Source organism: Eublepharis macularius, chromosome 3 (genome assembly GCF_028583425.1).
Source record: "Eublepharis macularius isolate TG4126 chromosome 3, MPM_Emac_v1.0, whole genome shotgun sequence".
NCBI classification, from domain to species: domain Eukaryota; kingdom Metazoa; phylum Chordata; class Lepidosauria; order Squamata; family Eublepharidae; genus Eublepharis; species Eublepharis macularius.
The window spans coordinates 65,347,767-65,374,302 of record NC_072792.1 but is presented as its reverse complement, the minus strand read 5'-3'; the positions used below and the strand labels follow the sequence as shown (position 1 = coordinate 65,374,302).

Genomic DNA, 26,536 nt, shown 5'->3' with positions numbered 1-26,536 from the left:
CGGGCAAAATGATTGACTGAATCCCACACCCCTCGCCCAGCCCAAACAGACCTTTGTTTCCCCCATAAGTTTTCCTTTTATTCTGGAGGCAGGCAGGATTATTTTTGAAAGAGGGGAGTAGGTACACATTTGCCATTTGACTCAGAACAAGAGAGAGCTCTAAAAAATTACGGAAGTAATCTTAAACAGGTCTACTTAGGTATAAGTCCCATGTTATTCAATAGTGCTTACTCCCAGGGACATGTCTTCAGAATTGCTGCCTATGATTGAAATCTTTCAAATATTTCCAAAGCAGATAGGTGGGGCCTCCCCTTGAGAGACCCCAATCGGCAAGCAGGCAGTGCCATTTCCCAGGTAGGGACAGAGAAAAATTAATAATATATAGTTTCTCTCCCTTTGGGATCCAATCAGAGTATGCCATTAAAAAAAACAAGATGCCACTGAGAAGAATCCAAATGAAATACACCAACTTTTGGGTGGGAGGCCATTGTTATAATTTGGTTTCCCAGATTTGGTTCACTGTTCCAGAAGCTACTTTAACAAAAAAAACAGTTTCTGGGTGTATTCCTGGCTCATTTGTTTCATTTTGCACACTCCTAATGACTTCTGTACTGGATCTCAAAAGCATAGACAATTGTAAACAAAATTTTAGTCTTTTAGTTAAATCACTTTATTTATTCGGCCTTCAATCAGTACAAATCAGAAGCAAGCTAAAAAATAATAATAATGTCAACAATTGGTCCAACTATTGACCAATAGTTAAGATTTAAAATCCATACATAAAATTACATGACGAATTCTACAGGCAGCAGGAAAAAAAAATTAGTGCAGCTAATAGTGACCTGTTGGTTAATACCCATTAAAAGCTTCTTTAAAATATCAACGTCAAAACATCCAGGATAATTCTTAAACAGAGGGAAAATTATATTTAAACAAACTTCTTGATAAAAGCAACAATAAAACAGTATGTGTTCAACTGATTCGAACTCTTCAGTGCCACATGGACAGGTTCTCTCCTTCATAGGAATCTTTTTACATCTCCCCTCTAAGACTGCAGAGGGGAGACTCGCCATCTTGCCAGAGTGAAAGCTCTCCATTGACTGGGTACCTCCAGAACAGTGAGATAAGCTGCTGGGGCAACACTGTTATTTCTAGACAGTTCCAATGTTTAAAGCTGGAGAAGGAAAGAGGCGGAAGAAGATCCTTCTTCCAGATCCCCCATTGTGGTTTAAAATTCTTCTTCCTGGGTTCTCCAGGAAAATCCTATCTAGCCCCCTGTCTTCTTAGTGTCTGTCACCTTTTGTGTCAGATTCCAGCCAGAGTGTGAGCTGTCCATTTCATTGTCTTTAGCCATGTGGTCCATTTGCATTTACAAAGCTTTGGTGGTTGGATACTTGTCAGAGCCATTGACACAATTGGAGATACTGGCGACCGATTGACTTTGCCCTTCCTACTTGTGTCCTGCTAACCAAGAACAATTTTTCAAAAGCAAGTATGTGGCCTGGAAACCTTGAAACTGGATCCTTGAAATAAAATGCATTTCTTCACAGCTTGCCACATTCCTGCTGATGGTGGGAGATCTTCCTCCCACCACTGCTGTCTGCTGCTGCTTAGCTGGACGATGGGAGGGAAATGGTGGGTAAAATGGAGGGTTGATCAGCATTCCTAGCATGATGACACAACTTCTGGCATTCTCCTTAAATTCTATGATTAATCATAGAGTTTGGAGTGAACACTAGAGCATTGCCCTTGGTGCAATAATGTCACTTGGGTTGTGTTGGAAGTTGCATCATCATACCAGGGGTGCCAATTTTCTCCCCCGCCTCCCCACCATCCCTGCCTCCCAATCTCCTGCCAGTTGCCATGCCATGTTCTAACCCTAGTTAGAACAGTGAATGAACACTGCTTTGAACAGACTGCAGCAGTTCTGCTCACGTTGTTAGCACTGGATATATTATGAAAAAATTACTAGGTCAAGTGTACAGAATGTATCAAATTAATTACTTCTTTTAGTTAAATTAACAAATCAAATCAGAATAGAAATGATAAAGAGTAAGTATGGCAAGTTTGTGCTATTTTTGAGGAATCATATGAGGACAACTAACAGGGCTGATGAATTCTTTTAAATTTTGTGATTTGTACTGCTATTGCAATAATAGTAACCATATTGTAAGTAGGATAAAAATACGCACAATTAGACGCTACATTTTCCGTCCCTCATCGCTCCTGTGCATTTTATTATGAACAATTAGTTAATATTTGTCTCACTTCCTTGCCTTTAGTCCTAGACATAATTGAGTTTCTATCTGCAGACTGATAAGCTGGGAAAAAAACTTTGAATGAAATACAGTTCATACGGATTCTCTAATTAGTGATCTCTCTACACAATGTAAATCTTAAAAAAGGATCTGGGACATTTGTCTACCAAGTTAATAAAGAAAGTGACACATAGCATGTGAAGATATGTTAATGACTGCACTATGATTAATTGGTTTTAATGGTTTTAATGCAAACAAGCATTTTAATGGTTTTAATGCAAACAAGCATTCTGTGTTTTTCTTAAAGGCTTATTATTATAAATTTGTTTGTGTGTGTGTATAAAATATAATATATATACACACACACAATTTATTTATAAATGCAGCCAGTAACAGAAATGAGAATTTTCTTATGAATATTGATATATCAAGTGTCATCTTGTAGAGATAGTGAAGGGTGTCCCACCAACTGTTTGGTAGAGATGGAGAGTATAATCCCTAGTAGAGTTTTCAAGGAAAGAGACTAACAGAGGTGGTTTGCCATTGCCTGCCTCTGCAATCCTGATCTTCGTTGGTGGTCCCCATCCAATTACTAACCAAGGTTGACCCTGCTTAGCTTCTGAGATTTGACAAGATCAGGCTTGCCTGGGTTATTCGCGTCAGGGCATTTGGTGGAATGCAATGTATTATATCCTCAAGAAGTAACAATCACAGGCCATTAAGAGAAGTTAAGAGCAAAGCATATTTAAAGCAAAAGCAGCCCTTTTCTTGTTGCTTTTCCCAGCTGCTCTGTACTCAATCAAAAATTCCCTGTAGTTGTTTTACAGGATGAAAAGAAGTCCATGGCATAGACATGGGAAGTACAGAGCTGCTCTTAACAAGTGCATGTGTCGTGTCGGTGTAGGAGATTTCAACCAGGGTTGAAATCTCAACTCGTCCAAGAATTTACTAGGTGATCTCAGACTAATTATTTATCCTAACCCAACTCTCAGAATAAGATGAGGATTTAAAAACAAGATCTCAGACAGGAAAAAGCTGCATAAAACAGCAATAAATAAATAAATGCTCTCAGAATTAATTATATAATTATATGAGATTCCTGTTTTATAATTTGTTAAATGCACCATTTAGGATCAATGAAACAATGATTAGTTTGATCATTGCATGAAATTACAACAGACTTTAACTGTACCACATCAAGTGCCATCCTATGCTGCATGAGAGAATGCACATGGTCAGATTAAGTTATATATGAAAATAAATTTATCTAGGTGAAATGACAGATATATTAGAATATTCTTTTTTTGTATCTGAGGAAGGGCTGGACACAAGTAATTCATTCCTAATAGTCAGACTTGGGTATGAAATAGAATTAGGTTTCTTTTCACCGCAGTGCTACAAACCAACAATGTAGCTTGCAGGCTATAGTTGCTGGAGGTACTGACTCATTTCATCCAGAAGTCCTTCTCCTGAATCTACCCTTGCTCAGTTTAAACAAAAGAGGTACCTCACTGCAGGATGTACAAGCATTTGCACTAGTATATGCTACAGACAGACTAGCTCTGCTACCCATCTTGATTTATCTCCACCAGTATATTGTTGTTGAAGTTGAGCAGAAGGATTTGTCCTGAACATTCCTCATATTTTTCCATGATTTGGGGCTGAATTGTTTTAGATTCTGCCTCATTTTTCATTAATGTGGTTCTCAGGCTTTCTTCCTCCTGAGTCTAAGAAATCATTACCATTCTCCATAGCAGTAAACTTGCCATTGAGAGTGGAACTACAAGTGACAAAAGGCACAGATTGGACACTTGCCAGCTTCCCTCAAGTTTTGATGGGAAATGTAGGCATCCTAGTCTTGCAGCTTGGCTCTCTGTCTGCTGTCCAATGGACTTTTCAACTGTTACTTGTCCAACATTCCGCCAAGCTGCCTACATTTCCCATCAAAACTTGAGGGAAGCTGACAAGTGTCCAACCTGTGCCTTTTGTCACTTGTGGTTCCGCTCTGAGTCTCGGAAGATTCTGCCACTTCATTTCCCAGTTTATGGTTGGTTTAGTGAGCATGCAGTTTCCTGAAACACATGGCTCAGTTTGTTAAGGTTTCTTTTCAGCAGTGATCAATTGTTCCTGATCACATCAAACTTGATGTGTTTCATCTGATCTAGGGGCATCCTGAAAAAATATTTGGGTCTTTCAATGAACTGTACTCCTTTCAGATGTGCAAGAGATCGGTTGGCTGTCTTAAAGGCATTGAATAACAGAGCTGGAGTAGGTGTGTTCATCAACAACCTGAAAGCTGCAGTGCAGCGCTTTTTGCCAAACATTTGCATGGATCTTTGAAATTGTCATACTGTTGTGTATGCGTGTGCACGTGTGTGATTCAGGGTCTAGTTTCAGCTTAGGCCTTTTAAAGGGTAACTAAAGCAATTCAAAATCGAAACACAATCCACAAAGTACTGGAGTAATAGAACAAGCTGTTTCTTTTTACTCCTTTAAAATGAACGGGCTTATGTCTTCCAAATGTTTACTCATATTCTGGAAATCTTACATTTCTCACTGTTTTTAGATACCCAACTTTAGACTCAATAGCATTTATATGAATCTTATTGAGGAAAAACGTTTGGAAAGAGTAATTTTGTAGTCCATCAATGCTACTTTTTACTGGTCATTATTAGAGATGGGCACGATCCGCATTACGACCCAAAAAAACCCACGATAATGGCGATCGCGACTCAGAGGATCGTGATCGGCCACGGCCAACGATCCAGCGATTGGGAGGGGGGCTGGATCGGGGCTGGATCGTGCTTGGATCGGGAAGCCAAACACTCAGGCGCCAGTAATCTATTCCCGGGGCAACGGAGCCAGGGGAATGCCTGAACTGTGTTTCCCCTCCTTCTGTTGCCTTGGAAACCCGAATGGAAGCCCAGCTTTCCTTGATCAGCAAGGCTTCCTTCCAACCACGGAGCAGCAAAGCAGTCACCAGTTGGGAGAAGACAGCCAGGAGAGGGAGGGGGAAGGGGGTGTTCTGTAGCCATAGGCACTCCAATCTCATCCCTGCAAACCCTGATAGGCAGCTCTGACGGCCAAACACAGACGGCGAAACACAAACACAGATGCCGCTGGCATCACCCACCGTTCTTTTCTCACCAGCGCTCTCCTTTTTGGCCTGGCAGGTGGGCACATGGGGGGGTGCTGCCGGCGAGCGGCCAGACCCCCTGCCCCCTGAGGGGAGGCGGCTCGTCGCCGTTTCCATGTGCCCGCCGGGCCCGGGGGCCACCGCCAATACCCATCTTCCCACATAGCTGGGAATAGCAGTGCACCCCGCTTTGCATATAAAAACTCACACTGTTGGATCAGAGTCCCCAGTAAATGCAAAACAAAGCTCTATTTTTCCTATCTTAAAAATGTGGTATATCTTGATGTTTATTGAAAAATGTCAGCATTTTAGCCCATTTTCCCACTAATTTCCTTAAATAGTAAGAATTGCATAAGTTTACGCAAGAACATAAGAAAATCCCTCCTGCAGCCATCTGCTAGTCCATCTACAGTGCAATCCTATGTACCAGGGTTCCCAACCTCTAGGTGGTGGCTGGAGATCTTCCAAAATTACAACTGATATCCAGGTAACAGAGATCAGTTCTCTTGGAGAAAATGGCTGCTTTGGAGGATGGAGTCTATATGCTGCGGTCCCTCCCCTCCCCTCCCCTCCCCTCCCCTCCCCTCCCCATATCTGCTTCCATCCCCAAAATCTCCAAGAATTTCTCAAGATGGAGCTGGCAGTTCTACTATGTACATTTACCTCCTTCTAAGTTCATTGAAGTCAGTAGTGACCAACTCTACTCCTGATGTGTCCATCAGATCTTGGGTCATCCTGAGATTCATTAAGTACTACTTAATGAATCTCAGAGGTGGAAGGACATCTGGGATTGGATGGATTTGCTTCAGGTGTTGGAGTGATCAATCAGGTGTCTCAAGGGCACGGAATAACAGAGCCGGAGTTATGAATATGCAGTTGTTCATCACCAACCTAAAAAATCCAATGCAAATTTACTAATGTATGTTCATTGCTCTGCATGTGGCACTAATCTGTCCAGAAAGGTGGTATATAAGCACACTCTTGTTGTTATAAAAATCTCATACTTGTACTATTAATGATACAGTCCTTCACAGAGTGACACCCTTGTACATCCATCAAAGTCACTATTTCAGAGTACCTTGTTTCACACAGCAGCTAACTAGTTGCCCTGGATACCAAGGCCTCCCCCTCATTGCCCTGCCTATCAGTGATATTCAGAGGTTTACAGTTTCTGGATGTGGAGGTTCCATTTAGATGCTATGCTAGCAGCCACTGATGAACTTCTCCATGAATCTGTCTAATCCCATTTAAAAGCTGTGATCACGGTCATCACTAAAGCATATGGCAGTGAATTTTTCATTGAGGGAAAAAAGTATACCCTTTTCCAAGGAACTGTACACTCTTTCTACCTGGGATGGTTGTCCTCTTCCACCAAGCGTGCAGCTTCAGGAGGTGTGAGGGGGCTGTGAGGGAGGAAGGGAATACCTGCCTAGCCAGTCAGATCAATCAAATCAACCCTGGTGATCAATGAGGTGACAGATGTCACCGTCAGATTGCCCTCACATCCAAGGGAGAAGAAGGGCAGCTGCACCAAGTCAAGTCAAAATGAAGAAGAAAAAATGGGTGCAAAGAGAACATTCTTTGATGTTGTATATCCCCTACGCATTTAGCCTCAACTTCCTCAGGGGGGTCTTCAGAATTCTCCTGGACATCTATTCTCTGTGTGCACTGAATTTTCTGTGCACCAGTTTCTGTTTCTTCTTCGTTTTGACCTCACATCCAAAGAAAAAAGTAATTCCTTTGGGATCCCCAAAATTTTAGGATTATGGAAGAGGGAGAAAACTATCTCTTCATCCAGTTTCCCCTACCCATGCTTAATTTTATATAGTTCTATCATATTCCTACCCTTCATCATCTTTTCCCTATAACGAAAAGCCCCTGGCTCTCTGGATCAAAGCCATATACTGCAATTATATGTCCATACAATTTAAATGGCCTGTTTCCTGTCAGTCATTTCCTATCCTGATGTCACATGGAAATATTTACAAACATACTGACAGCTGACATTGGGGAATGTCAGCTGTCAGTATATTGGCAAATGGTGCAAGTTTTTGAAGAAAGTGAGGAGTTGTGCTTAGGTTAAAAATGGTTGACAAAAAAAGAGGGAGATGGTTACTAGGCTAGATGGAATGGTTGGTTGTTAGGAACTTGAACAGAAGAATAGAATTTAAGTCCAAAAGGAGCAATACCTGAAAGAAAAAAACATACCTGTATGAAAAACAGGAATATGAAGAAAGAAAATGGAAATATGGACAGGAAGTTAGTAGCCAAGGAGGAAGTAGGAATATCAGAAAAAGTTCACACCAGGACAAAGGAAAACTGAAACTATTCAGGCAAGGGAACATTGGTGAGTGGGAGCCTGAGAGTAGTAGGTTTATGTAATACAAGTGGATAACCTTGCTGAGGAGCAGGGCATTTCACATTCCCTTGTACCCCCTTCCCCACACTTTCCTCTTTCCTTCCTCTCGGCAGTAGAGATGGGCACAAAATAGAACACGAACCAAAAAGAACCACGAACCGGCCCCTGTTCGTGGTTCTCAAACCAGCAGTTCGTGGAAGCTTCTTTCCACGAACTTCTAAACTGATATGCTGGTTTGTTTTGTTCATTTAAAAAGCAATGCCCCCTTCCATGCTGCTGCAATGTGGCATGGAAAGGGGCATTTAAACCTGCCACTCAGCTGCTAGTCAGGGAGATCCCCGACAAGCAGCTGATCATTTAAACAGTGGGGCTTGACTGCTGGCCAGGAACTCCCGGCCGGCTAGCCAACCCCTACCCGCAGCTTAAATGGCCATTTCCCTGCCGCTCCTGGAAATGGCCATTTAAAGAGCAGGTGAGGCTTGGCTGGCCGGCCAGGAGTTCCTGGCTGGCCAGCCAAGCCCCACCCACAGTTTAAATGGCCATTTCCCCGCATCTCAGAGCGGCAGGGAAATGGCCATTTAAACAGCGGGGCTTGGCTGGCTGGCCAGGAACTCCCAGCTGCCCAGCCACTTCCCACTGTTTAAATGATCAGCTGCTTGTTGGGGATCTCCCTGACAAGCAACTGATCTGTGGGTTTAAACGCCCCTTTCTGTGCCGCGTAGCATAAAGGGGCATTTAAACCATATGTGCAAACCACGAACTGGTTTGCGAACTTGCCCCAGTTCAGGGAACTTCATGGTTTGTGAAAATGCACAAACCAGGAACCGCACGGTTCTTTTTTTTCACGGTTTGTGCCCACCCCTATTTGGCAGCCTTCACATCATCTCCCCCTTCCCTGCTTCCTTTGCTTTTTCTAACCACCCACCTTCCTTGACCCAAAAGTTGCGAACTTCAGTCTGGGAATTTCCTGGAGATTTGAGAGCAGAGCCTGTGGAGGGGGAATTTGGAGACGGATTCGTGACACTATTTCCTAATGATGATCCATGTGATTATGACAGTATATTTTTAGACAAACATCAGCAATGGCACCCATCAGCATGACTATGGGGATTATATATTATTCCCTTCATTTGATATCTCCATGTAGAGAATTTTAGAATCTGTGCAACCTTTTTTCAAACAAAACTTATATACTCTTTAGGTGAATGCGTCCCGACAAGAAACAAAGCTGATGGAAGAATGTGATCTGCTTATTGAAATAATCCAACAACGACGTCAGATAATTGGGACCAAAATCAAGGAAGGGAAGGTAAGCCTTTTACCTTGGTGTTTCTCAAACAGATGGAACTAAATGGTTTCTGCTCTGTAATTTTTTTGGCTTCTTGCTTTTGTATTCTACAAAATGGCACACAAGTCCTTGAATAATCCTTGACAGCTGCTACATTTAGGAAAAGGAAGTAGTGCATGCTGTCACTACTCATTAAGTAAACATTCAGTTATCATCTAAAACCTATTGAATTGTGCATCTCAGTCTGGTTTTTTTAATATTTCAGTTATATGGCAGATTATTTTCCAAGTGAGGGGGGAGAATTGTTCGGATTTATTTAAACTGCTAATATAATAATGGTTTAACAAAACTGTGTTTGTGAGACAAGATCCAAAAGTATTTGCCCAGGGTTGACATGAATAGTTGCATTAATATTTTATTCTAGTGAAGCTTTAATAATTCATCTAAGATATTTATACAGGTTAACTTCTGATTTTTTAAAAAGTAGCCATAGGAGTTGCGTGTGGAAAGCTGAGCGCAGTACTGGAAAATTACATATGTTACAGAAAGGAGAAAGTAATGAAATATTTTAATGTTCGAACTGAGAATGAGCGTGTTAAATACTGTTTCTGAATAACTATCATACAGCTATTTTTGATGCCAGCATAATGTGTGAGGTAAATCTCAAATATTCATTCAAGCTTTAAATTGGTTACCTAGCTAGCTGTGAAATCAGGGTGACTATGGTTCTTGTTGCTTTTTCGTGCAAGACATTCAATCTTCAACTACTAAAGGAGTTTGAAGAGTCAAACATAAACTCTCCTTGTGTGGGAAAGCTTTGACAAGAAATAAAGTCAAGGGGAGGTTAAATGGTTCACTTAGCTGTCAAGATATTCCAATTAACTTAAAATAAAAAGCCCTGAAGGCACAAACTGACTTAAATATGTTTGAAGACCACCGTTCCCCAAGTTGTTGTTTGACAGGCCCTGAACTTCTTTATGCTATTAACAAAATACAGCTCCCTCTAGGATCTCAGATGACAACCTTCTGTATAATCTCCTTGGTTACGTGTTTGCAGTGGGAACGTGCATTCTTCTACCAAAGTTCATGGCAGATTTCCATTCAGTCAGAAAGGCCTACTCAGCACCAAGCTTTGCATGCGAAGAAATAGAAGTTCTGTATTGACAGAGCAGATTCTCTTCAGGGCTTTACATGTTTGGTAAATAAATGCTCTTAGGCTATAAAGATGTTTTTAACAAATCCAAGAGACTCCTTTGACAAACAAGGCTTGCGCTTGGAACTGAAGGCTTCTTTTTGCTGACAACAGAAGCTTAGCCATTTTCCAGATAAAGAAGATGTCAGCAGTTTAAACAGGTGCTGTCGCCAGCTGCCTTAGCAGTTTGAATTAAAAGTTAAGCTGTGTTAAAAATGTTGTTACTGTGAGCTTCTTGAATTACCATTTGTCAGGATTCAAGCCCCCATCCCTTGAAGTTAAATGTCTGATTAGAGGAGATGATGCATTTCCCCTGCTAATGCACATGCTCGTAAACACATGTGCATGAAGATTAAGGTACTATGTAGTACACAGCCTGCCTTTTCACATGCCGACAAAGCTCATTTTGAACTCTTGATAATAAGATTCTAAAAAAACCTACGCCTTTTCTGGAATATTTTAATCTACACTGCAAAGATCCCCAGCTTTTAAAACAGGGCAGAATAGCCAATTCTAGAATAATAGCAAAACTCAGATGGAATTCAAGTATTAAAAGCCAGGGGTTTTTCAGTTGTTGTCCCCATGCTTGTAAAACAGCCTCCTGGAAGAGTTCATGGGGACTTCTGGCAAATTGTTCTGGAGAGATTTTGGAGCAGGCAGAATCTGAGCAACGAGGGAATGTAGCAGGGCTCAACAAATCCCAAGTCCCTAATAATTTCATTGTGGCAACAACTATTTTCTGCATTGATTTTGTTGTAGCTCCTCTCAACAGTTATCAGTGGAAGTACAAAGGATTGGATCAAATGGGTGAAAAGGGAGGAAGGCATCCCCTTTGAACACTAACAAGCCTATTTCGGGATCATGGAATCTTCATGGACAAATGCCATGTGGAATGGGAGCTGTAATAAGAAGAGGAATTAGTCAGTGTTTTCACTCAATCTTGGCCCAGACAAAAGCTTATCTTACTGTACTGAGAAATTAAAATTTTGCCAATATGGACCCCAGTCACAAAGGACGTTCCTAACAAGGTTGAGATGTTCCATTATAACAAAAGAACTGCAGTTCTGGTAAACTTTAAATATTCCATCTGCTAAAATGAAACCTGGATTAAACTTCCTAGGCAAATAGGTCGGAGCTCTGATACTAAGGATAAATACCAAAGTTCCAATGATCCAGCAAGAAACATGAAAATATAAGACAACAGCCTTTCTCATTCTTATTTTTGTACTAGCCAGTGTGGTGAACTTAAATCTCCCTAACAATTTTTTAGACATTCTTTTAAATTTGTAACATGACAGCTGCTATCATTGAATAATGCAAACTTGTTTTTAAGATAGTAACTTTTCAGATTAAAATGCTCCTCCAAAAGTGGGAATGGTCCAATCTTCATACAGTTGACTGTCCATATCTGCCCATTCAATAGTCTCCTGATTTTTAAAGGTCACTATAATTTTATAGTGCTTAAGCCATCCATAAACATTCCTTTAGTGGCTATGTCTGTGAACATGCAAGGGCAGCTTTTTAAATTGTCACTTCACCGCTGTGATGTTTTTTACACTAAAGTCATCTTTTATGTGTGCTACTAGAGGGGAAACAAAACACCCTTGACTTAATATCACCACATCTTTAATTATATTTAAAGCAATTAGGAGAGTGTTTTGGATTGGCATCATGGTGCTGTTCTGGAGGACAGCAATTTTATAGAAACATCAAGAGATGTGCTGGTTAGATTCCTCATGAGGTATTCTGCCTAAAACAGAACAAGCCTGAATATTAGGCTACATGTATACATGGTTGAATACTGTGATATTGTTTCTCAATAATTCATGACAGGATTTTCCTGTGTAGACAAGACTATACATTGTCTCAACAATAGCTCCAATATTCAGCCATGTGTGGATGCAGTCTTAGTCTTTTTTGTATGGAGGCTTGTATAGAGCATATATCATGTTCAGGAAATAATCATGTTTCTTCCTTTGTTTCGTACAGTCTTGAACCTGCTGTGTGTTGTGTTTGTGTTATTGAATTACTATATTTTCTGAACACTGGATCTGTAGAGTTTTCCAAAAGCTAATTGTAGTACAGTATGTAGTTATAGAAGTGCTGCAGGCACCAACTGTATATGCTTCCAACAGTAAAGTGACTGTATCACACTGGTGGCATCCTGGTATAGAATTTTGTCACTGCCCGTATGCAAATTACAGTGACTTACAGCGTTTGTCTTTAACACAACAGGACCATTATAGCCTTGTGAGTGCTTCTCAGGAGAAGAGGTCTTCCCTCCCTTCCTACTCCCATTTTCACCCACTTACCTAACTGCTGATGGAGCAGCTACTGTGTGTGTACTAATTATGCACAAAATTTAAAACTCTCTGGGGAAAAGAACTTTCCCCCATGTACATTCTTTAATACACTGAATCGGGGGAATTTTACTGCTCCACCTTATAATATTAATATAACACTAAAATGCTCTATTATGAAAGGTCTAATTTTTTACTCTTCATAATGTACTCTAAACTGTATAATATTATATCAAGTAAATAATTATTTCACTCCTTCAGTTTATCTAAAAATACAGATTCTCAGAGCAGAATGTTCAGGAACATACAGACATGTGCCAGCTAGAAAAATCACAAGGGATTCTGGGCAACTGCTGTTGGTAATTAGTTTCCTGTGATATCTTCTTCTTCTTCCCCTGTTCTTAAACCTAGGTATTGAACAACAAGGCTAAGAGAAAACTTACATAGAACCCATGTCTAAAAAACCTCCCTTCAACACTTCTCTGTGGCCTCTAGAAATCAAGAAACAAAATAAGTGCAATTGGAGTCAGAATCCTCTAAGAGGAATTGAAACTTTTGCTCTTATGTCGCTAAATGAAACATATTCTATTCACCAAAACAAGGCATAATCTATTTTAGCCTAAACTGGAGCACATAAGGGCATTGCAGGAGAATATGTACAAGAAACTCCACCAACTGGAGGGGCCAGGGACATAACCGATCCGAAAAGAGAATCCCAAGCAGACAACCCAACAATACCATTGAAAGAGGGCACTTAAATCATGGGTGCATAGAAGTCCTACATAACTTTGGGCTAACCAAGGATTCCAAATAGGGAATTTACCTTTAGATGGAAGGCCCCAGGCAAGCAGGGAACACGTCCTCTGAGCATCAAAATGGGTATAGCTCTCTCTAACATAAATCAGTTTGGTCACCTGTTTTCTACATTGATTTACTGAGGAAGAAAAAAAGATCCTTCACCTTACGATTTATGAGAGATTAACTTCTGTTCAAGTAGCTGGAACCAGGAAGCCTTATAAGAGTCTCTGAGGGTTAGGCTTACCAAGTTACCCTCAGAGGTCTCAAAAAATAGATGAAACCAAAAATTAAAGGTGCAGGCTTCCATAGAGCTACAACCAAATTCATAACAAAGGGCGAATGATGAAATCCACTTAAGGAACCCTCCAAGTGCCTGAAGGAACAAGGACTGTACTCTATTTATAGAGTCATCTAGAGCAGAAATCCATATAGGAGCACAAAAGTTGAGAAATCACCACTGAATTAAAAACTCTAATAGCTGCTGGGATGTAGTGTGCCCCATTAAAAAAAATAAATGCAAAATTGCCTTCATAGTAGCCATAGATTTCTGAGTGACCAGTTGTTTATGACATCTCCAGGACAAGGTAGACTGAAATAAAACACCAAGATACCTAAAAGAGGAAACCTGTGAGATCTTCTGTCCATTAACTATCCAGGTCTCTCTCTTAGTCAAAGAACAAGATGCACTCTTAATAATTTTAGTTCTAGTAAAATTGATAGAAAGTTCCTCATGCAGAGAATGAGTATGGAACCTTTTCACGGCCCAAAGAAGGCCAATCTGGGTTCGAGAAAGTAAGACTGAGTCATCCTCATATAGTAAGAGATGCAGTGAAACGCCCAGTAATTAAGGCAAGTGCAGAGACGGAGCAATTTTAAAAAAACTGGCAAATCAGACACATACAAGCTAAATAAAGATGGTGCTAGAAGGCAACTCTATTGAACACCCCCCCCCCCAGATGACACAGAAGGGCCAGTTAAGTAATAAGTGACCCTCACTATTACACCACACATAGGCAGTAGAATCAGTATAGAGATTTTTAATTAACCACAGCAATACCTTGTTTATTGTGGTTTGCTTTAATTTAGCCCGTAGATGGCTTCTAGATATGGAGTTAAAAAGGCATATGAAAGGTCTATGAAAGCTGCATATAAAAAAGCCTACCTCAAAATGACATACTTACTAATCAGGCGGGATAGCACATGACAGTGATCGAGGGTACTATATCCCTTACAAAATCCCACCTTTTCTGGACCAATGATTTTAAAATCAGCCATCCAAGACTGAAGTCTGCTCAACAGAAATGCTGCATAGATCTTGCCTATGAGTGACAAACTAATAGGATGAGAGTTCTTAGGGTTGTCTTTGTCTCCAGCTTTATGGAGTGAGACAATTATACTAGAGACAATTATACTAGAAAACCATTCAGGGAGAATCACATCTGTAAAATTCACTCAATAAAAAAATTAGAAGAAAACGCCACCTGCCAGTTCATGTTATTAATAATAAATTATACTAGAATACTATCAGGGCCGGTGGCCTTTCGAGCATGAAGTCCTTGAATAAACTTCACTATCTCCTAACATAGGACTAGTTGCCATTCTAGGAGATCAAGAGACATTGAGACATCTAAATTGTCATCATTTTCCAATGAAAAATGTGATACCCAGGTCTGAGCGGTAATAACATGAGAAAAAGTACTTCTAGTTTTTAAAGAAGAGGAGACAATTTACCAGAATCTAGAGGACACATTATACCAACCAGCTTTGATTAGCTTCTGCCAGGATCTCATTCTGGCAGCAGCTTTCTTTTCTTTCACAAATCGCTTTTAAGCATCCTTAGCAACCTGGAGATCTTTCACCAAACTGTCAGTCCAAAGGTGTCTCGTATGTCACAATTTATGGGATACCTGATGTTTAGTGGCCTTACAAACTGCATCAAACCAACTATTTCTTGGAACTGCTTTATGAACATATGGCTTAAGCAAAAATGGATAGAAAAGTTCCATAAATCTAGAAAAGAGACCAATCTCTTTCCTATGGTCAGTAATACTCATTATCAATGTATAGAGTCTAACATTCTTTTAAGTCCAAGACTGCTTTCAAAAGGTAGCCTAGGGGTGGGGACCAGACAGCTGCTCTCAGACCCTTTCCTTGTGATTCCAGATGGTCGATTGGATCTTTTACTAGATAAAGAGGACCAGATAGGTAAAGATTAATCATTAGGGGCAAGTGGTTACCTCCCAAAAGTTCACCGCTGCTAAAGTCAATGATTAAAGGAAGAGCAGCAAAACTGACTAAACAATAATCTATGATACATCCTCTTGTAGAAATAAAAATAAACTCTCCAAGAGGATCAATATCCAGCCATCCATTTAGCACAGTGGTTAAGTGATTTGACTGCGAATCAGCACTCTGCTGGTTCGAATCCCTCAACTACCATGAGCTCAGTAGGTGGCCTTGGGTAAGCTACTCCTCTCAGTTCCAGTTCCCCAGCAGTATTGTGGGGATAATAATAACACTAACTTATTCACCGTTCTGGGTGGGGCACTAATCTGTCTAGAAGATCAGTATATAAGCACAGTTATTGTTATTACTAATCTGAATAATCTGTTTGAGTAATAAAATCCCCACTTCGTTGGTCTTTTATTAGTTCTTCTTGTGAAACAGCCTGGTAAATTAAGGTCAGTAGGTAACTCTGGGTTTTATCAATGAGAGACTCATCCAAGAGACTCATCCTGGGGTTAAAAAAATCAAAAAGAGTCCAGTAGCACCTTTAAGACTAACCAATTTTATTGTAGCATAAGCTTTCGAGAATCAAGTTCTCTTCGTCAGATGCATGATACAGAGACTGGTCAAATATAGAAGAGGAGGGAGGAGAAGAGGAGGAGAGAGAAGAGGCAATTGGGGGGGAGGGGGAGGGAGCAACGAAAACATTCCTTTGCTAGTATATGTAAACATCTCCTTTTGGTGTGTGGATCAGTTGGCTTCAAAGGAGTTTGCCCTGTTAGTTTGTAGCAGCCAAACAGCTAGACCATCCAATTCCAATGCAGTATGAGCCTTCGATAACCACAGCTCTCCTTGCCAGATGCATCTGACAAAGAGATCTGTGGTCCCTGAAAGCCCACTGCATCTATGATCCTGGGGTTAAAATCCCCTCCTGAGAAAACTTAGCTCTAGGGAATTTTACAAAGAGTCTTTCAAGTAGGCAGTATAATTCTGCCCAGGTAGAGTGCTTGTACTGAGCTAATGGGGGGGGAGGGGGGGCGGATATAGATAGAGATAAATACAAAGAACAGACTGTTTCCTGTGGTATCATCCTAGGCAGAGTTAAACCCTTCTAAGTCAATTAACTTCAGTGGAGAGAGAAGGATGTAACTCTGCTTAGAATGACACTAAGTATGAAATAAAAATCAGCTACTATTTTTGCATATTTTTAAAAATATATAAAATATTAGTTCAAATTTTTAATGAACAATGGGGGGGGTTGAAGTGATTTACTGTCAAAATAATGCAAAACAAATGTTAATGCCTGCCTATGGACTTTGTTGACCAAAGTCCTGTAATCTTTGGCTAAGGATACATAAGTCCTATCTTAGTTATTTGTCTGCCAGGAAAGTCATGACATTACAGTGTTTACTGCTTAATAAACATAATGTTGCACGTTTTTGTTATCTTTAGTATAAAATTCCAAACTTTCTGCCAATCTACTTAATTATCAATTTCCTGCTTTTTATATGTAATCAGAGCTTAATGTACTTCAGAAGCACAAAGTAATTAAACCTGTTTCCTTTTCCTTCCCCTTTTCAGTTATGTGGTGATGTCGATGGTAGTAGCACTGTAGAGTAAAGGGCAGGGGGGTAGGAGTGCTGCTGAGGCTTTAGGAGATGTTTTCTATTAGCAATTCATTCTGAGCCTTCCAACTTTAGATAGAATCCATTACACTTCAGTGTTATTTCATGTGGCTCTTTTGTCTACTGCAAAGGTATAAGCAGTGTGCACATTTGTTGATATTCCACAGGCAAATATCATGATGTTTCTGTTTAACTGAATCCATTCCCACAGAAAGTTGAAGGCATTGAAGTATATGAGGGTAAACATTTATTTTATTGTCAGTCAACACAATTTTTTTCTTTTAGTCAGGTTTGCTCTGAAGTCACTTGTTTTTGTAAATAAGCTCAGAAAATTGCAGAAAAATGGAGCTGACCTTGTAAACTGTCTCAAAGACATCATTTCAGGCAACTAGGAATGACAGTACACTTTTGTTATCCAAGAAGTAGAGGAGACTGACAGGAAGTGCTGGTTCCCTGCTACAGAAAAAATCTACCAGCTGTGTTATCATGATTCTCCAGTGTGAAAAATAAGCTTTTACTTGGAACAATATAGGCTCTGAGTGAGGCAAGTGTAAACGGGAATCTTACTTCTCAGCTAAGCCACTCACATTAGCACCCTATTTGCACTAAGGCCCTAAAGAACTGAAAATACAAAATTCACAGGTCTGACTTTTCTTACGCTTTTCTGCCAGGTGGTGAGACTGAGAAAACTGGCCCAACAAATAGCTAACTGCAAGCAATGTATTGAGCGTTCCACCTCTCTGATCTCACAAGCCGAGCAGTCTCTGAAGGAGAATGATCATGCACGCTTCCTGCAGTCTGCTAAAAACATAACAGAAAGGTAATGCCTTAAGAATATACGGTGAGACATGCTGGTAGCCATCCAGTCTGGCATTTTGTTTACAGCAGGGGCCAACCTGATTGCTTAAAAAGGCAATGGAGCTAACCAAGATACAGAATAGAAAGGGAAAGCAAAAATGATAGCAGTACAAGACCATAAGACTGATCTATTCAATAACAATACAGTAGCAATTTACTTGTGGCAATCAAAGCCATTCTCCAGTGGTCCTGTGGAGTGGGGCAGTCAGCCTTAACTCTTGGGTAGCTCCTCCTCCACTTGAGCAGGGTCGGACGAACTTGTGATCCTAGGAGGAGGGGCTCCCCTCGGCTCTTCAGTTTTTTCCAGCCCTGCTACTGCAGGGACGTGAGTCTTGCTCCTCTGGAGCAAAATCGATCCTAGGGAAAGAAGACTGAAAGGACTTCGAGTGGGCGCTTTGCTCGCAGGGGATAAGGAAGGACCTGTTCCTCCACACCACCCCCCACCCGAGAGCCGCAAAAAAAAAAAAAGCAGCTGCAAGAGAGAGAGGCAACGCGTGCGAGCAGCAGAGCCAACTCTTTCCTAGCTTACTAGGACCCGGCTTCTGCAGGGGCTACAGCACAAGCCAGGGAACTCCTGGCAGCCGCTGAAGTGAGGAACAGCCGTTTTTTGGAGCGACGACACCAGCATTAGTGCGGTCGCATCCGAGGCAAGCGGCAGCTGCAATCAACGGCAGTAAAGCGGCGAGAGCCCCAAGTGAGCGCCGGAACGCCTTGGAGCGGTAAGATCTTGAGCAATAGGGTTGGGGGGGGAAATCCTTTCTAACTACGATGAGGTTTAAGGGGAACTCAGGGAAGCAAGCTAAGGTAGCTGCTGAGTTCAGTGTAACCCTGCAACTCCGCACTTTCATTTTCTAGGCAGGAGAATTTTGGTGGGAATGGCGGCGAAAGCAGGCACTTCAGACTGCACGGCCATGGAGACAACCCCCAGTGCCATAGAGTCCACAAGCTCACCGTTATCTTTGCATTCAGTTCAAGGGGAGAGTTTGGACACTGCAGATCCTGACCTTTCTGGCCAAGAAGCAAAGGCCAACATTCTAGCATGGATAAGGTCAGAAATCAAGAAAGGATTGGAAGGGGCGGTGAATGACCTTAGGAAACAGACTATACCCCCAATAAGGAGAAGTCTAGGCTGGCCATCTCAGACAGGAAGAGGCAGGCAAAATCCCCTGCCCTCACTAAACCAAAAAAGAAAAAGGTAGAGAGATGGCTAGAGGGAGAGTCCAGTAATTCTGAAGAGTCCCTATCAGGCTCAGATCTGTGACCAAACCTCAGAAAGCAAGGAAGGAGAGCTTTCAGAAGAGCAGGAGGAAGAAATAGGCCAAATACAAACCAGGCTTTTTCCTCAAGAGGTATACAATAAGCTGCTGGCTAAGGTTCTAAGAACCCTGGAGATTTCCCATACTCCCACAGGGTCTCAAGATTCAGAACTATCTTACCCCCAAGGTTTGGAAAGGGCACTCCCAAAGATGGCACCCAAGCAATCTGGGGTGCCTCTCCCAGCTGCCTTTCATGGCATCCTCAAAGCAGAATGGGACAATCCCGCTAAGCCTAAGATGTATCATTCAGTATTCAATAAATTCTACTCCTTAACACCTGATTCAACAAAAAAGATCAAGCTGCCTGTTGTAGATGACCCTGTTTCAATCCTAGCTCATCAATTCTGCCTATGGATGTGGAGGGCATGCCGAAGGACCCGTCAGATAAAAAGATAGAACAGGCTCTACGCAGAAATTATGAAGCATCATCAGCATCTCTAAGAGCCTCGGCCACAGGGTCACTGTTTGCAAGGGCAGCATTCACGTGGGCCTCAGACCTGGCAGCAGCGGGGAGTGAGGTCCCCAAGGAAGTTAAGAACGATGCCAAAAAGATAGCTCTGGCTTCAGCTTTTGCAGCCAATGCCACCTTAGATTCCTTTCAGATGTCTTCCAGGGCCATGGGTTTTAACTTCACCGCTTGACGCAACACATGGCTTAGGAACTGGGATGTGGACCCTCAAGCTCATAGTAGAGTAGCAGCAATTCCTTTCGCTGGGAACAAACTCTTTGGGGAAGCCTTGGATAGGTATCTGGTGGAAGATACCGAAAAGAAAAAGGTTCTACCTTCCAGAAAAAGAGAGTCAAAGTACAAAGGAAGGCATTCCTTTCGGGATGGAAAAAGAGCTCCAAGACAGGGGGCTGATAGGCCGTTTAGGAGCCGCTGGCAGTCTAGACCAAGGAATGAAAATAGATCCTTTACCTTCAGGAAGTCGGCTGTGCAAGCAAAAAGCCAAAAGAAGGGTAATCAAGCATGACTATCAGCTGACAGCCACGAAAACTGGAGGACGACTACAGAATTTCTCCAGTCAGTGGAATCACACAGACTCGGACAAATGGGTGCTAGACATAGTATCCAAGGGCTATTCTTTGGAATTCGACAAGATACCACAAAGGCGCTTCATTCATTTACCAAGGAATCCTCTCCCGCAGAGACATGCCAAAGTGAAGGAAGCCATCCAGCATCTATTGAAAATAGAGGCCATAGAACCAGTACCAGTGAGATATCAGAAGCAGAAAGTGTATTCGGTGTTTTTCATCGTTCCAAAGAAGAATGGGGATGTCAGAGCCATACTGGATCTGAAATGGCTGAATCGTCACATAAAGTCACGCAAGTTCAAGATGGAGACAATGAAGTCCACTACTCAGGCCATTCAAAAGGGAGACTTCCTGGCCTCCATAGATCTGAGGCCTATCTGCACATCCCCATAAGGGAGGCTCACAGGAAGTACCTTCGCTTTGCTTACGATGGGAAACACTACCAATACAGAGCCCTGCCATTCGGTTTGAAGTCATCTCCGAGAGTGTTCACCAAAGTGCTGGTGACCTTGATAGCCTTTCTCAGAACCCAAGGGATAGCCCTATCCCCGTACTTGGACGACATCCTTATAAAAGCCCCATCTCTGACGTTGGCCCAGCAGGCAGTAAGGGTGACAGTAGACTGTCTGGAGAAGCATGGGTTCATCATCAACAGACAGAAAAGCACTCTGACCCCGACACAGGTGATTACTCATCTGGGAGTAGTCGTAGATACAGTCAAGGACAGGTCCTTTGTATCTCTGGAAGGGCCGCAGAAGGTAGTGACGATGATTTTGGAAGTACAGAAAGAAAGACAAGTGGAGGTGATGCTGTTGGCGAAACTGTTAGGAATGATGGTATCTTGCCAAGAGACTCTCCAGTGGTTGAGGTTCCACACACGTCCTCTACAACGTTTTCTCCATCCATTTCAGAAGGTCATAACGCACAGGTGGAGCAAGGTAGTGGAAATTCCAGACACCTTGTCCAAAGAGATGGAGTGGTGGACGAATCCGAACAGTTTCACGGAAGGTGTACCGCTCAGAGACCCAAGAAAGTTAGTCTTGACCACAGACGCGAGTCTGACGGGATGGGGAGCACACATGCAAGACAGAATGATTCAAGGGTCTTGGAACGACATAGAAAGGACATTCAGCATAAACCTGCTAGAACTAAGAGCCATAAAAAATGGTCTAAAAGGGCTACAGAACTGTCTGAAGGGTCATCACATCCTGATCGAAACAGACAACATGATGGCAAAGGCTTATGTGAACAAGCAAGGCGGCACCAGGTTCAAGGCTCTAAACACAGAGGCAAAGGAAATTTTCCTCTGGGCGGAGACAAACCTGAAGTCGTTAAAGGCCGTGCATGTGGCAGGACAACAGAACCACCTGGCAGACTGGCTAAGCAGGAACTTCGTATATCAGGCCGAATGGAAGCTGAACCCTCAGGTTTTCACTCAAATATGCAAAAGATTCGGCAAGCCGGAGGTGGATCTTTTCGCACAGACCCAGAACAAGTTCCAAAGTTCTTTTCCAGACAGAAGGAACAGCAAGCATTGGGGATGGATGCTCTGAATACAGACTGGCCACAGGGTCTCCTGTACGCCTTTCCTCCGCTGAGGATTATACACAGAGTGATACAAAAAGTAGTGGAGCAGCAGGCAGAAGTGATTCTGATTGCACCATTCTGGCCCCAGAGACCATGGTTTCAAGAGCTGAGATGACTATCTCAGATGGAACCATGGAAGATTCCATGCAGGGCAGATCTGTTAGCTCGAGGAGGAATATTTCATCCAAATTCGGGATCCCTAAACCTCGCAGCTTGGAAGTTGAGCACAATCAGTTAAAAGAACTGGGATATGCTGAAAATGTCATCTTCACGATACTGGCATCAAGAAAAGGTTTAACGAATCGAAGTTACGGTAACACGTGAAAAGTTTTCCATACCTGGTGCACGGAAAGAGGGAGTGACCCGCTGACTGTGCCAATAGAACAGATTTTATTATTTTTGCAAGACGGGCTGAACAAAGGTCTCAGCACTAGTATGCTGAAAAGACAGGTGGCGGCATTGTCAGCAGTGAGGGGATCCAAAAAGGGAACATCACTCTCAAAACACCCGCATGTTAAGAGGTTCCTGAGGGGCACTATGCTGCTGAACCCACCACAAATCCATAGGTTCCCGACGTGGAACCTTAATTTAGTGCTTACTGCTCTCACGAAGGAACCCTTCGAGCCTATGGCAACCTGTTCTCTTAAAATGTTGACTCTGAAAACAATTTTTCTGGTAGGGATTACCTCAGCAAGGAGAGTGTCTGAAATGAGAGCGCTCTCAGTAAATAGGGAGTTGTGTATTTTCCATAACGACAAGGTAGTGCTCAGATAGGACCCCTCCTTTATTCCAAAAGTGAACTCCCTCTTCCACAAGGGAGAGGATATCGTTTTGCCTTCCTTTTGTACCAATCCTAAACATGATAAGGAAAAGGAGTGGCACAAGTTAGATGTAAGGAGGGCGCTCAGTTTTTATGTAGACAGGACTAGACTCATTCGTAAAGTAGAGAGTATGTTTGTTTCCTTTCCGAAATGTTCCATGAGTGAAAGGGTGTCAACTTCCACACTTAGTAGGTGGATTAGGGAGTGCATCATCTTAGCATATCGAGCTAGGAAGGTGGAACTGCCCACGGGAATCACAGCTCATTCATTAAGGGGGGCAGCCACTTCTGCTGCTTACAGGTCTTTTCCTTCTTTGGAGAGGATCTGTAAAGCGGCGATGTGGAAGTCTGTGCATACCTTTACTAGGCATTACAAAGTAGACCAGTTGGCGTCGGCAGAGGCGGCCTTTGGGAGACGTTTATTGCAACACGTTCTGTAGGTCTGTTTAATAAACTCCCACCCAGGGGTATACTGCTATATTATATCCCAAGAGTTAAGGCTGACTGCCCCACTCCACAGGACCACTGGAGAATGGAAGATTCGTGTACACTCACCATGAAGCTTCCTTTCTCTGTGGTCCGGAAGTGGGGCAGTCCATATTCCCACCCCAAAGCAGAGAGTAAAATGAGTATAAAGGGAAAGGAACAAAGACATGCTGGCCTGCTTACATTTGCATGTTTAGAGGGTGAGAGGAAGGATGTTAGGGTGTTCTGGGCTTGAAAACAAACTGAAGAGCCGAGGGGAGCCCCTCCTCCTAGGATCACAAGTTCATCCGACCCTGCTCAAGTGGAGGAGGAGCTACCCAAGAGTTAAGGCTGACTGCCCCACTCCCGGACCACAGAGAAAGGAAGCTTCACGGTGAGTGTACACGAATCTTCCATTCACTTTTGCATAATCCTAGTGTTCATTCGTATTTTAGGTAATACTAATTAGACTTACTTCTTCTGACTCCAAATATGTGTCTCCTATGTGTCTCTTGTTTCGATATTAGTTGCCTCTGCTCATTTGGTCATTGCTGGGAATTGGAAATCCCTCAAAGGCCCATTGCTAAAAAGTGGTATCAGAAAATCTGGGAGCAATATTTGATGGGTAGGATTATGCACAATCCATTTTTGGGGAACTTGCATATGGCAGTCCCTTTATTTGAATATGATGAAATATGGAAACCAATTTTAGATGTTTTAAATACCAAAGAAGTAATTCCTCCAATGCAACAAAGTTTAAATGCTTGTTTATTGTAATTCTTGGTTTTTTAACAATTTGCCTAGAGTGGTTTTGATAATGTCTTTTATGGCTTAGTTTTAATCCCTTTCTTTTTTGTACTGTGCAGTTTAATCATTTCTTGTATTAAATTTGGATTAAAAAAACATGTTGGTAAGAATACTTCAGTATGCTGATGAGCAGTTATTATAAAAACTAGTACATTTTAATAAAATATATGTAGGCATGGTATTCTCAGAAGTAAATTTAAATATATGCAATCAAACCATAGATTAGCCCCAGCAGTGTGGAATACCACTATGTAACAAGTAGGGATATACATGATACATCCCAGGATGTAAATCCCTTGGTTTCTGGGGTGCCTGGGAAAAAGATGAGTAGGTAAATATTTTCAATAAATACAAATAACATTCATTTCCAAATGAATAAAAACTCAAGCCAAGAAAGCCCCACTAGTTTCATTCATTGGACAGTAAAAAAATTCATTCATTTCCCTGAAGTTGAGAAGGTCAAAGGAAAAGAAACTGCTCTCTCTTTTTCTGCTTGCTTCCTCCCCCCACCGCCCCCCATACCTCAACCCCACTTACTGCGCTGTGGATATCACAGGCCAACGCAGTGGCCTAGACTTCTGCCAGAAAAAGCTTTTCTCCCCTGCCAGTTCATTAAGGCATCCTGATAGGACTCTCTTCACATGGTGCACCAAAGCGCAGCATTTTGAGCAATGCTGAAACAGCATCTTCAGGATGCCAGTAGCAATAGAATATAGATTCTCTTTCCACCTAGCCACTGTTGGCTGCCTGGCCAGCTGCCTAGCCAGTCACTTGACCTGCTATTCTTACTATGGAATTTCCCCCTACTGGCTTTATTCCAAGCACAACTAGATGTTATGGTCAACCCTGGGGGTGACCGGCAGACACCACTGCCATTTTACAGCTGAACCAACAATGTGAGACATTAGTTCATACAAACAAGAAGTCCACATTAGTACATTCCCAGTGTTATTGCATAGAGCCACCAGCATTTCTGGTGGTGGATTATTTTTACAGCTACATGTCTTTACCTGTCTGTTTTGATCAGGATCATGGCATTCTTTTTGCCAGACCATTTGAAGCATACAGTAACTTGGTTGTCTTGAGAAGACTCTATACAACAGCAGCGCCCAACCTATTTGAGCCTGTGGGCACCTTTGCAATTTTGACACGGGGTGGTGGGTGCAACCACAAAATGGCTGCTGCAGGAGATGGAGCCCACCACACAGAGGTTACCCGAGTTCAGGTCTCACATACACCCCTTTCTACTCCCCCTCCCTTTTCATGCAGGACATGGCAAAGGAATCCCAATTTAGAATACTAGATTACAGGAGGAATACTTGTAGTTAAGCTATGAGCTTGCATTTGTATGGCATGGGTAACAGGAGTTATTTTTAAACCAGGATTCTCTCATTGTGCTCCCCACAGAAAGGAAAGGGTAGGATGGAGGGGCGATGCACACAGGTGTGCTTGGCAACAAGCCGGTATATGTGCATTCAGGCTTAATGTTGGTTTGACGAGACATTTGAATGCAGACTAGGAAAACACCTGTCACCTGCTTTTGAACATCTGGTGCTAATATATTTTCCAGCAGTCATCTGAAGCAATACAACAAAATTAAGATCTAGGGAATGCATTGTTCATATGAAGTTAAGCATGCTATATAATAAAATTACATAAGCATGCTATGTAATAAAATTAGTTTATAATTTTTACTCATGGAGTGTCAGACTTGAATTTTCTGCACTTCAGTGTACATCGACAGTTCTTGCATTGGGAATGTTGGGTTTAGTATAGTAATCAAAACATTCTGATCAAACATGTAAGATGAATGACAGGAGACTGAAATTGATTGAAATTGTGTGCTACTGTTTGATTTGCCTGAATGGATGTAAACTCTCTCCTGAATCTTTTCAAAACACAAGAATCCACTTACAGTTCTTGTAAGCACAGTAATGCATTTGAGATTACAGGCTGAAATCTTCAGTGCTTTTGCAAGTCCCCAAGCAAGGCTGCTGCTTGCCCCAAAACAAATAAAAGGGAGGGAGGGAGGAAATCAATCAATCAATTAATCAATTCTGGTGGCTTCACCTTAACTTAGCTGATTACAGAATTAAGTGGTGTGGCTGCTATCATTCTGTGGATCAACTCAAATCCAGATTTAGAAACAGATGTGTGAAGAAGATAGTACAGAGCAAGAAAGAGTTGAGAAAAAAATGTAGAGGATCATCTGTCAAGACAATTTAATATTTCTCTGCTAGTTGTACAAGGAGCTTTGCTGGAAAAGACCACACTGCTCTGATGTTTTCTAACTCAGCATATTTAATCAATTACAGAACAAAAGTGTATTTTATGGTGATGTAGCTCAAAAAAGTGACCAACACAAAAGTAAACATTGAAGTTACAAGAATCAAATTTATTTTTTCATACTTAAAGAAAGCAACATTACTAACAACCCACTGGTGATATCTGACTGGATTTAACCAA

General features: G+C 41.9%; 1 protein-coding gene across 3 annotated transcripts in view; it reads left to right on the top strand.

The window, feature by feature from the left end:
* The window catches only part of MID1 (midline 1), a 285,444-nt gene that overhangs the window by 240,554 nt on the left and 18,354 nt on the right, over nucleotides 1-26,536 (top strand). For all 3 annotated transcript variants that reach the window (XM_054975067.1, XM_054975066.1, XM_054975068.1), the window contains exons 4-5: nucleotides 8,955-9,062; nucleotides 17,854-18,002. In XM_054975067.1, coding sequence (XP_054831042.1) covers nucleotides 8,955-9,062; nucleotides 17,854-18,002 — 257 coding nt within the window. The remainder of the gene's footprint in view (nucleotides 1-8,954; nucleotides 9,063-17,853; nucleotides 18,003-26,536) is intronic.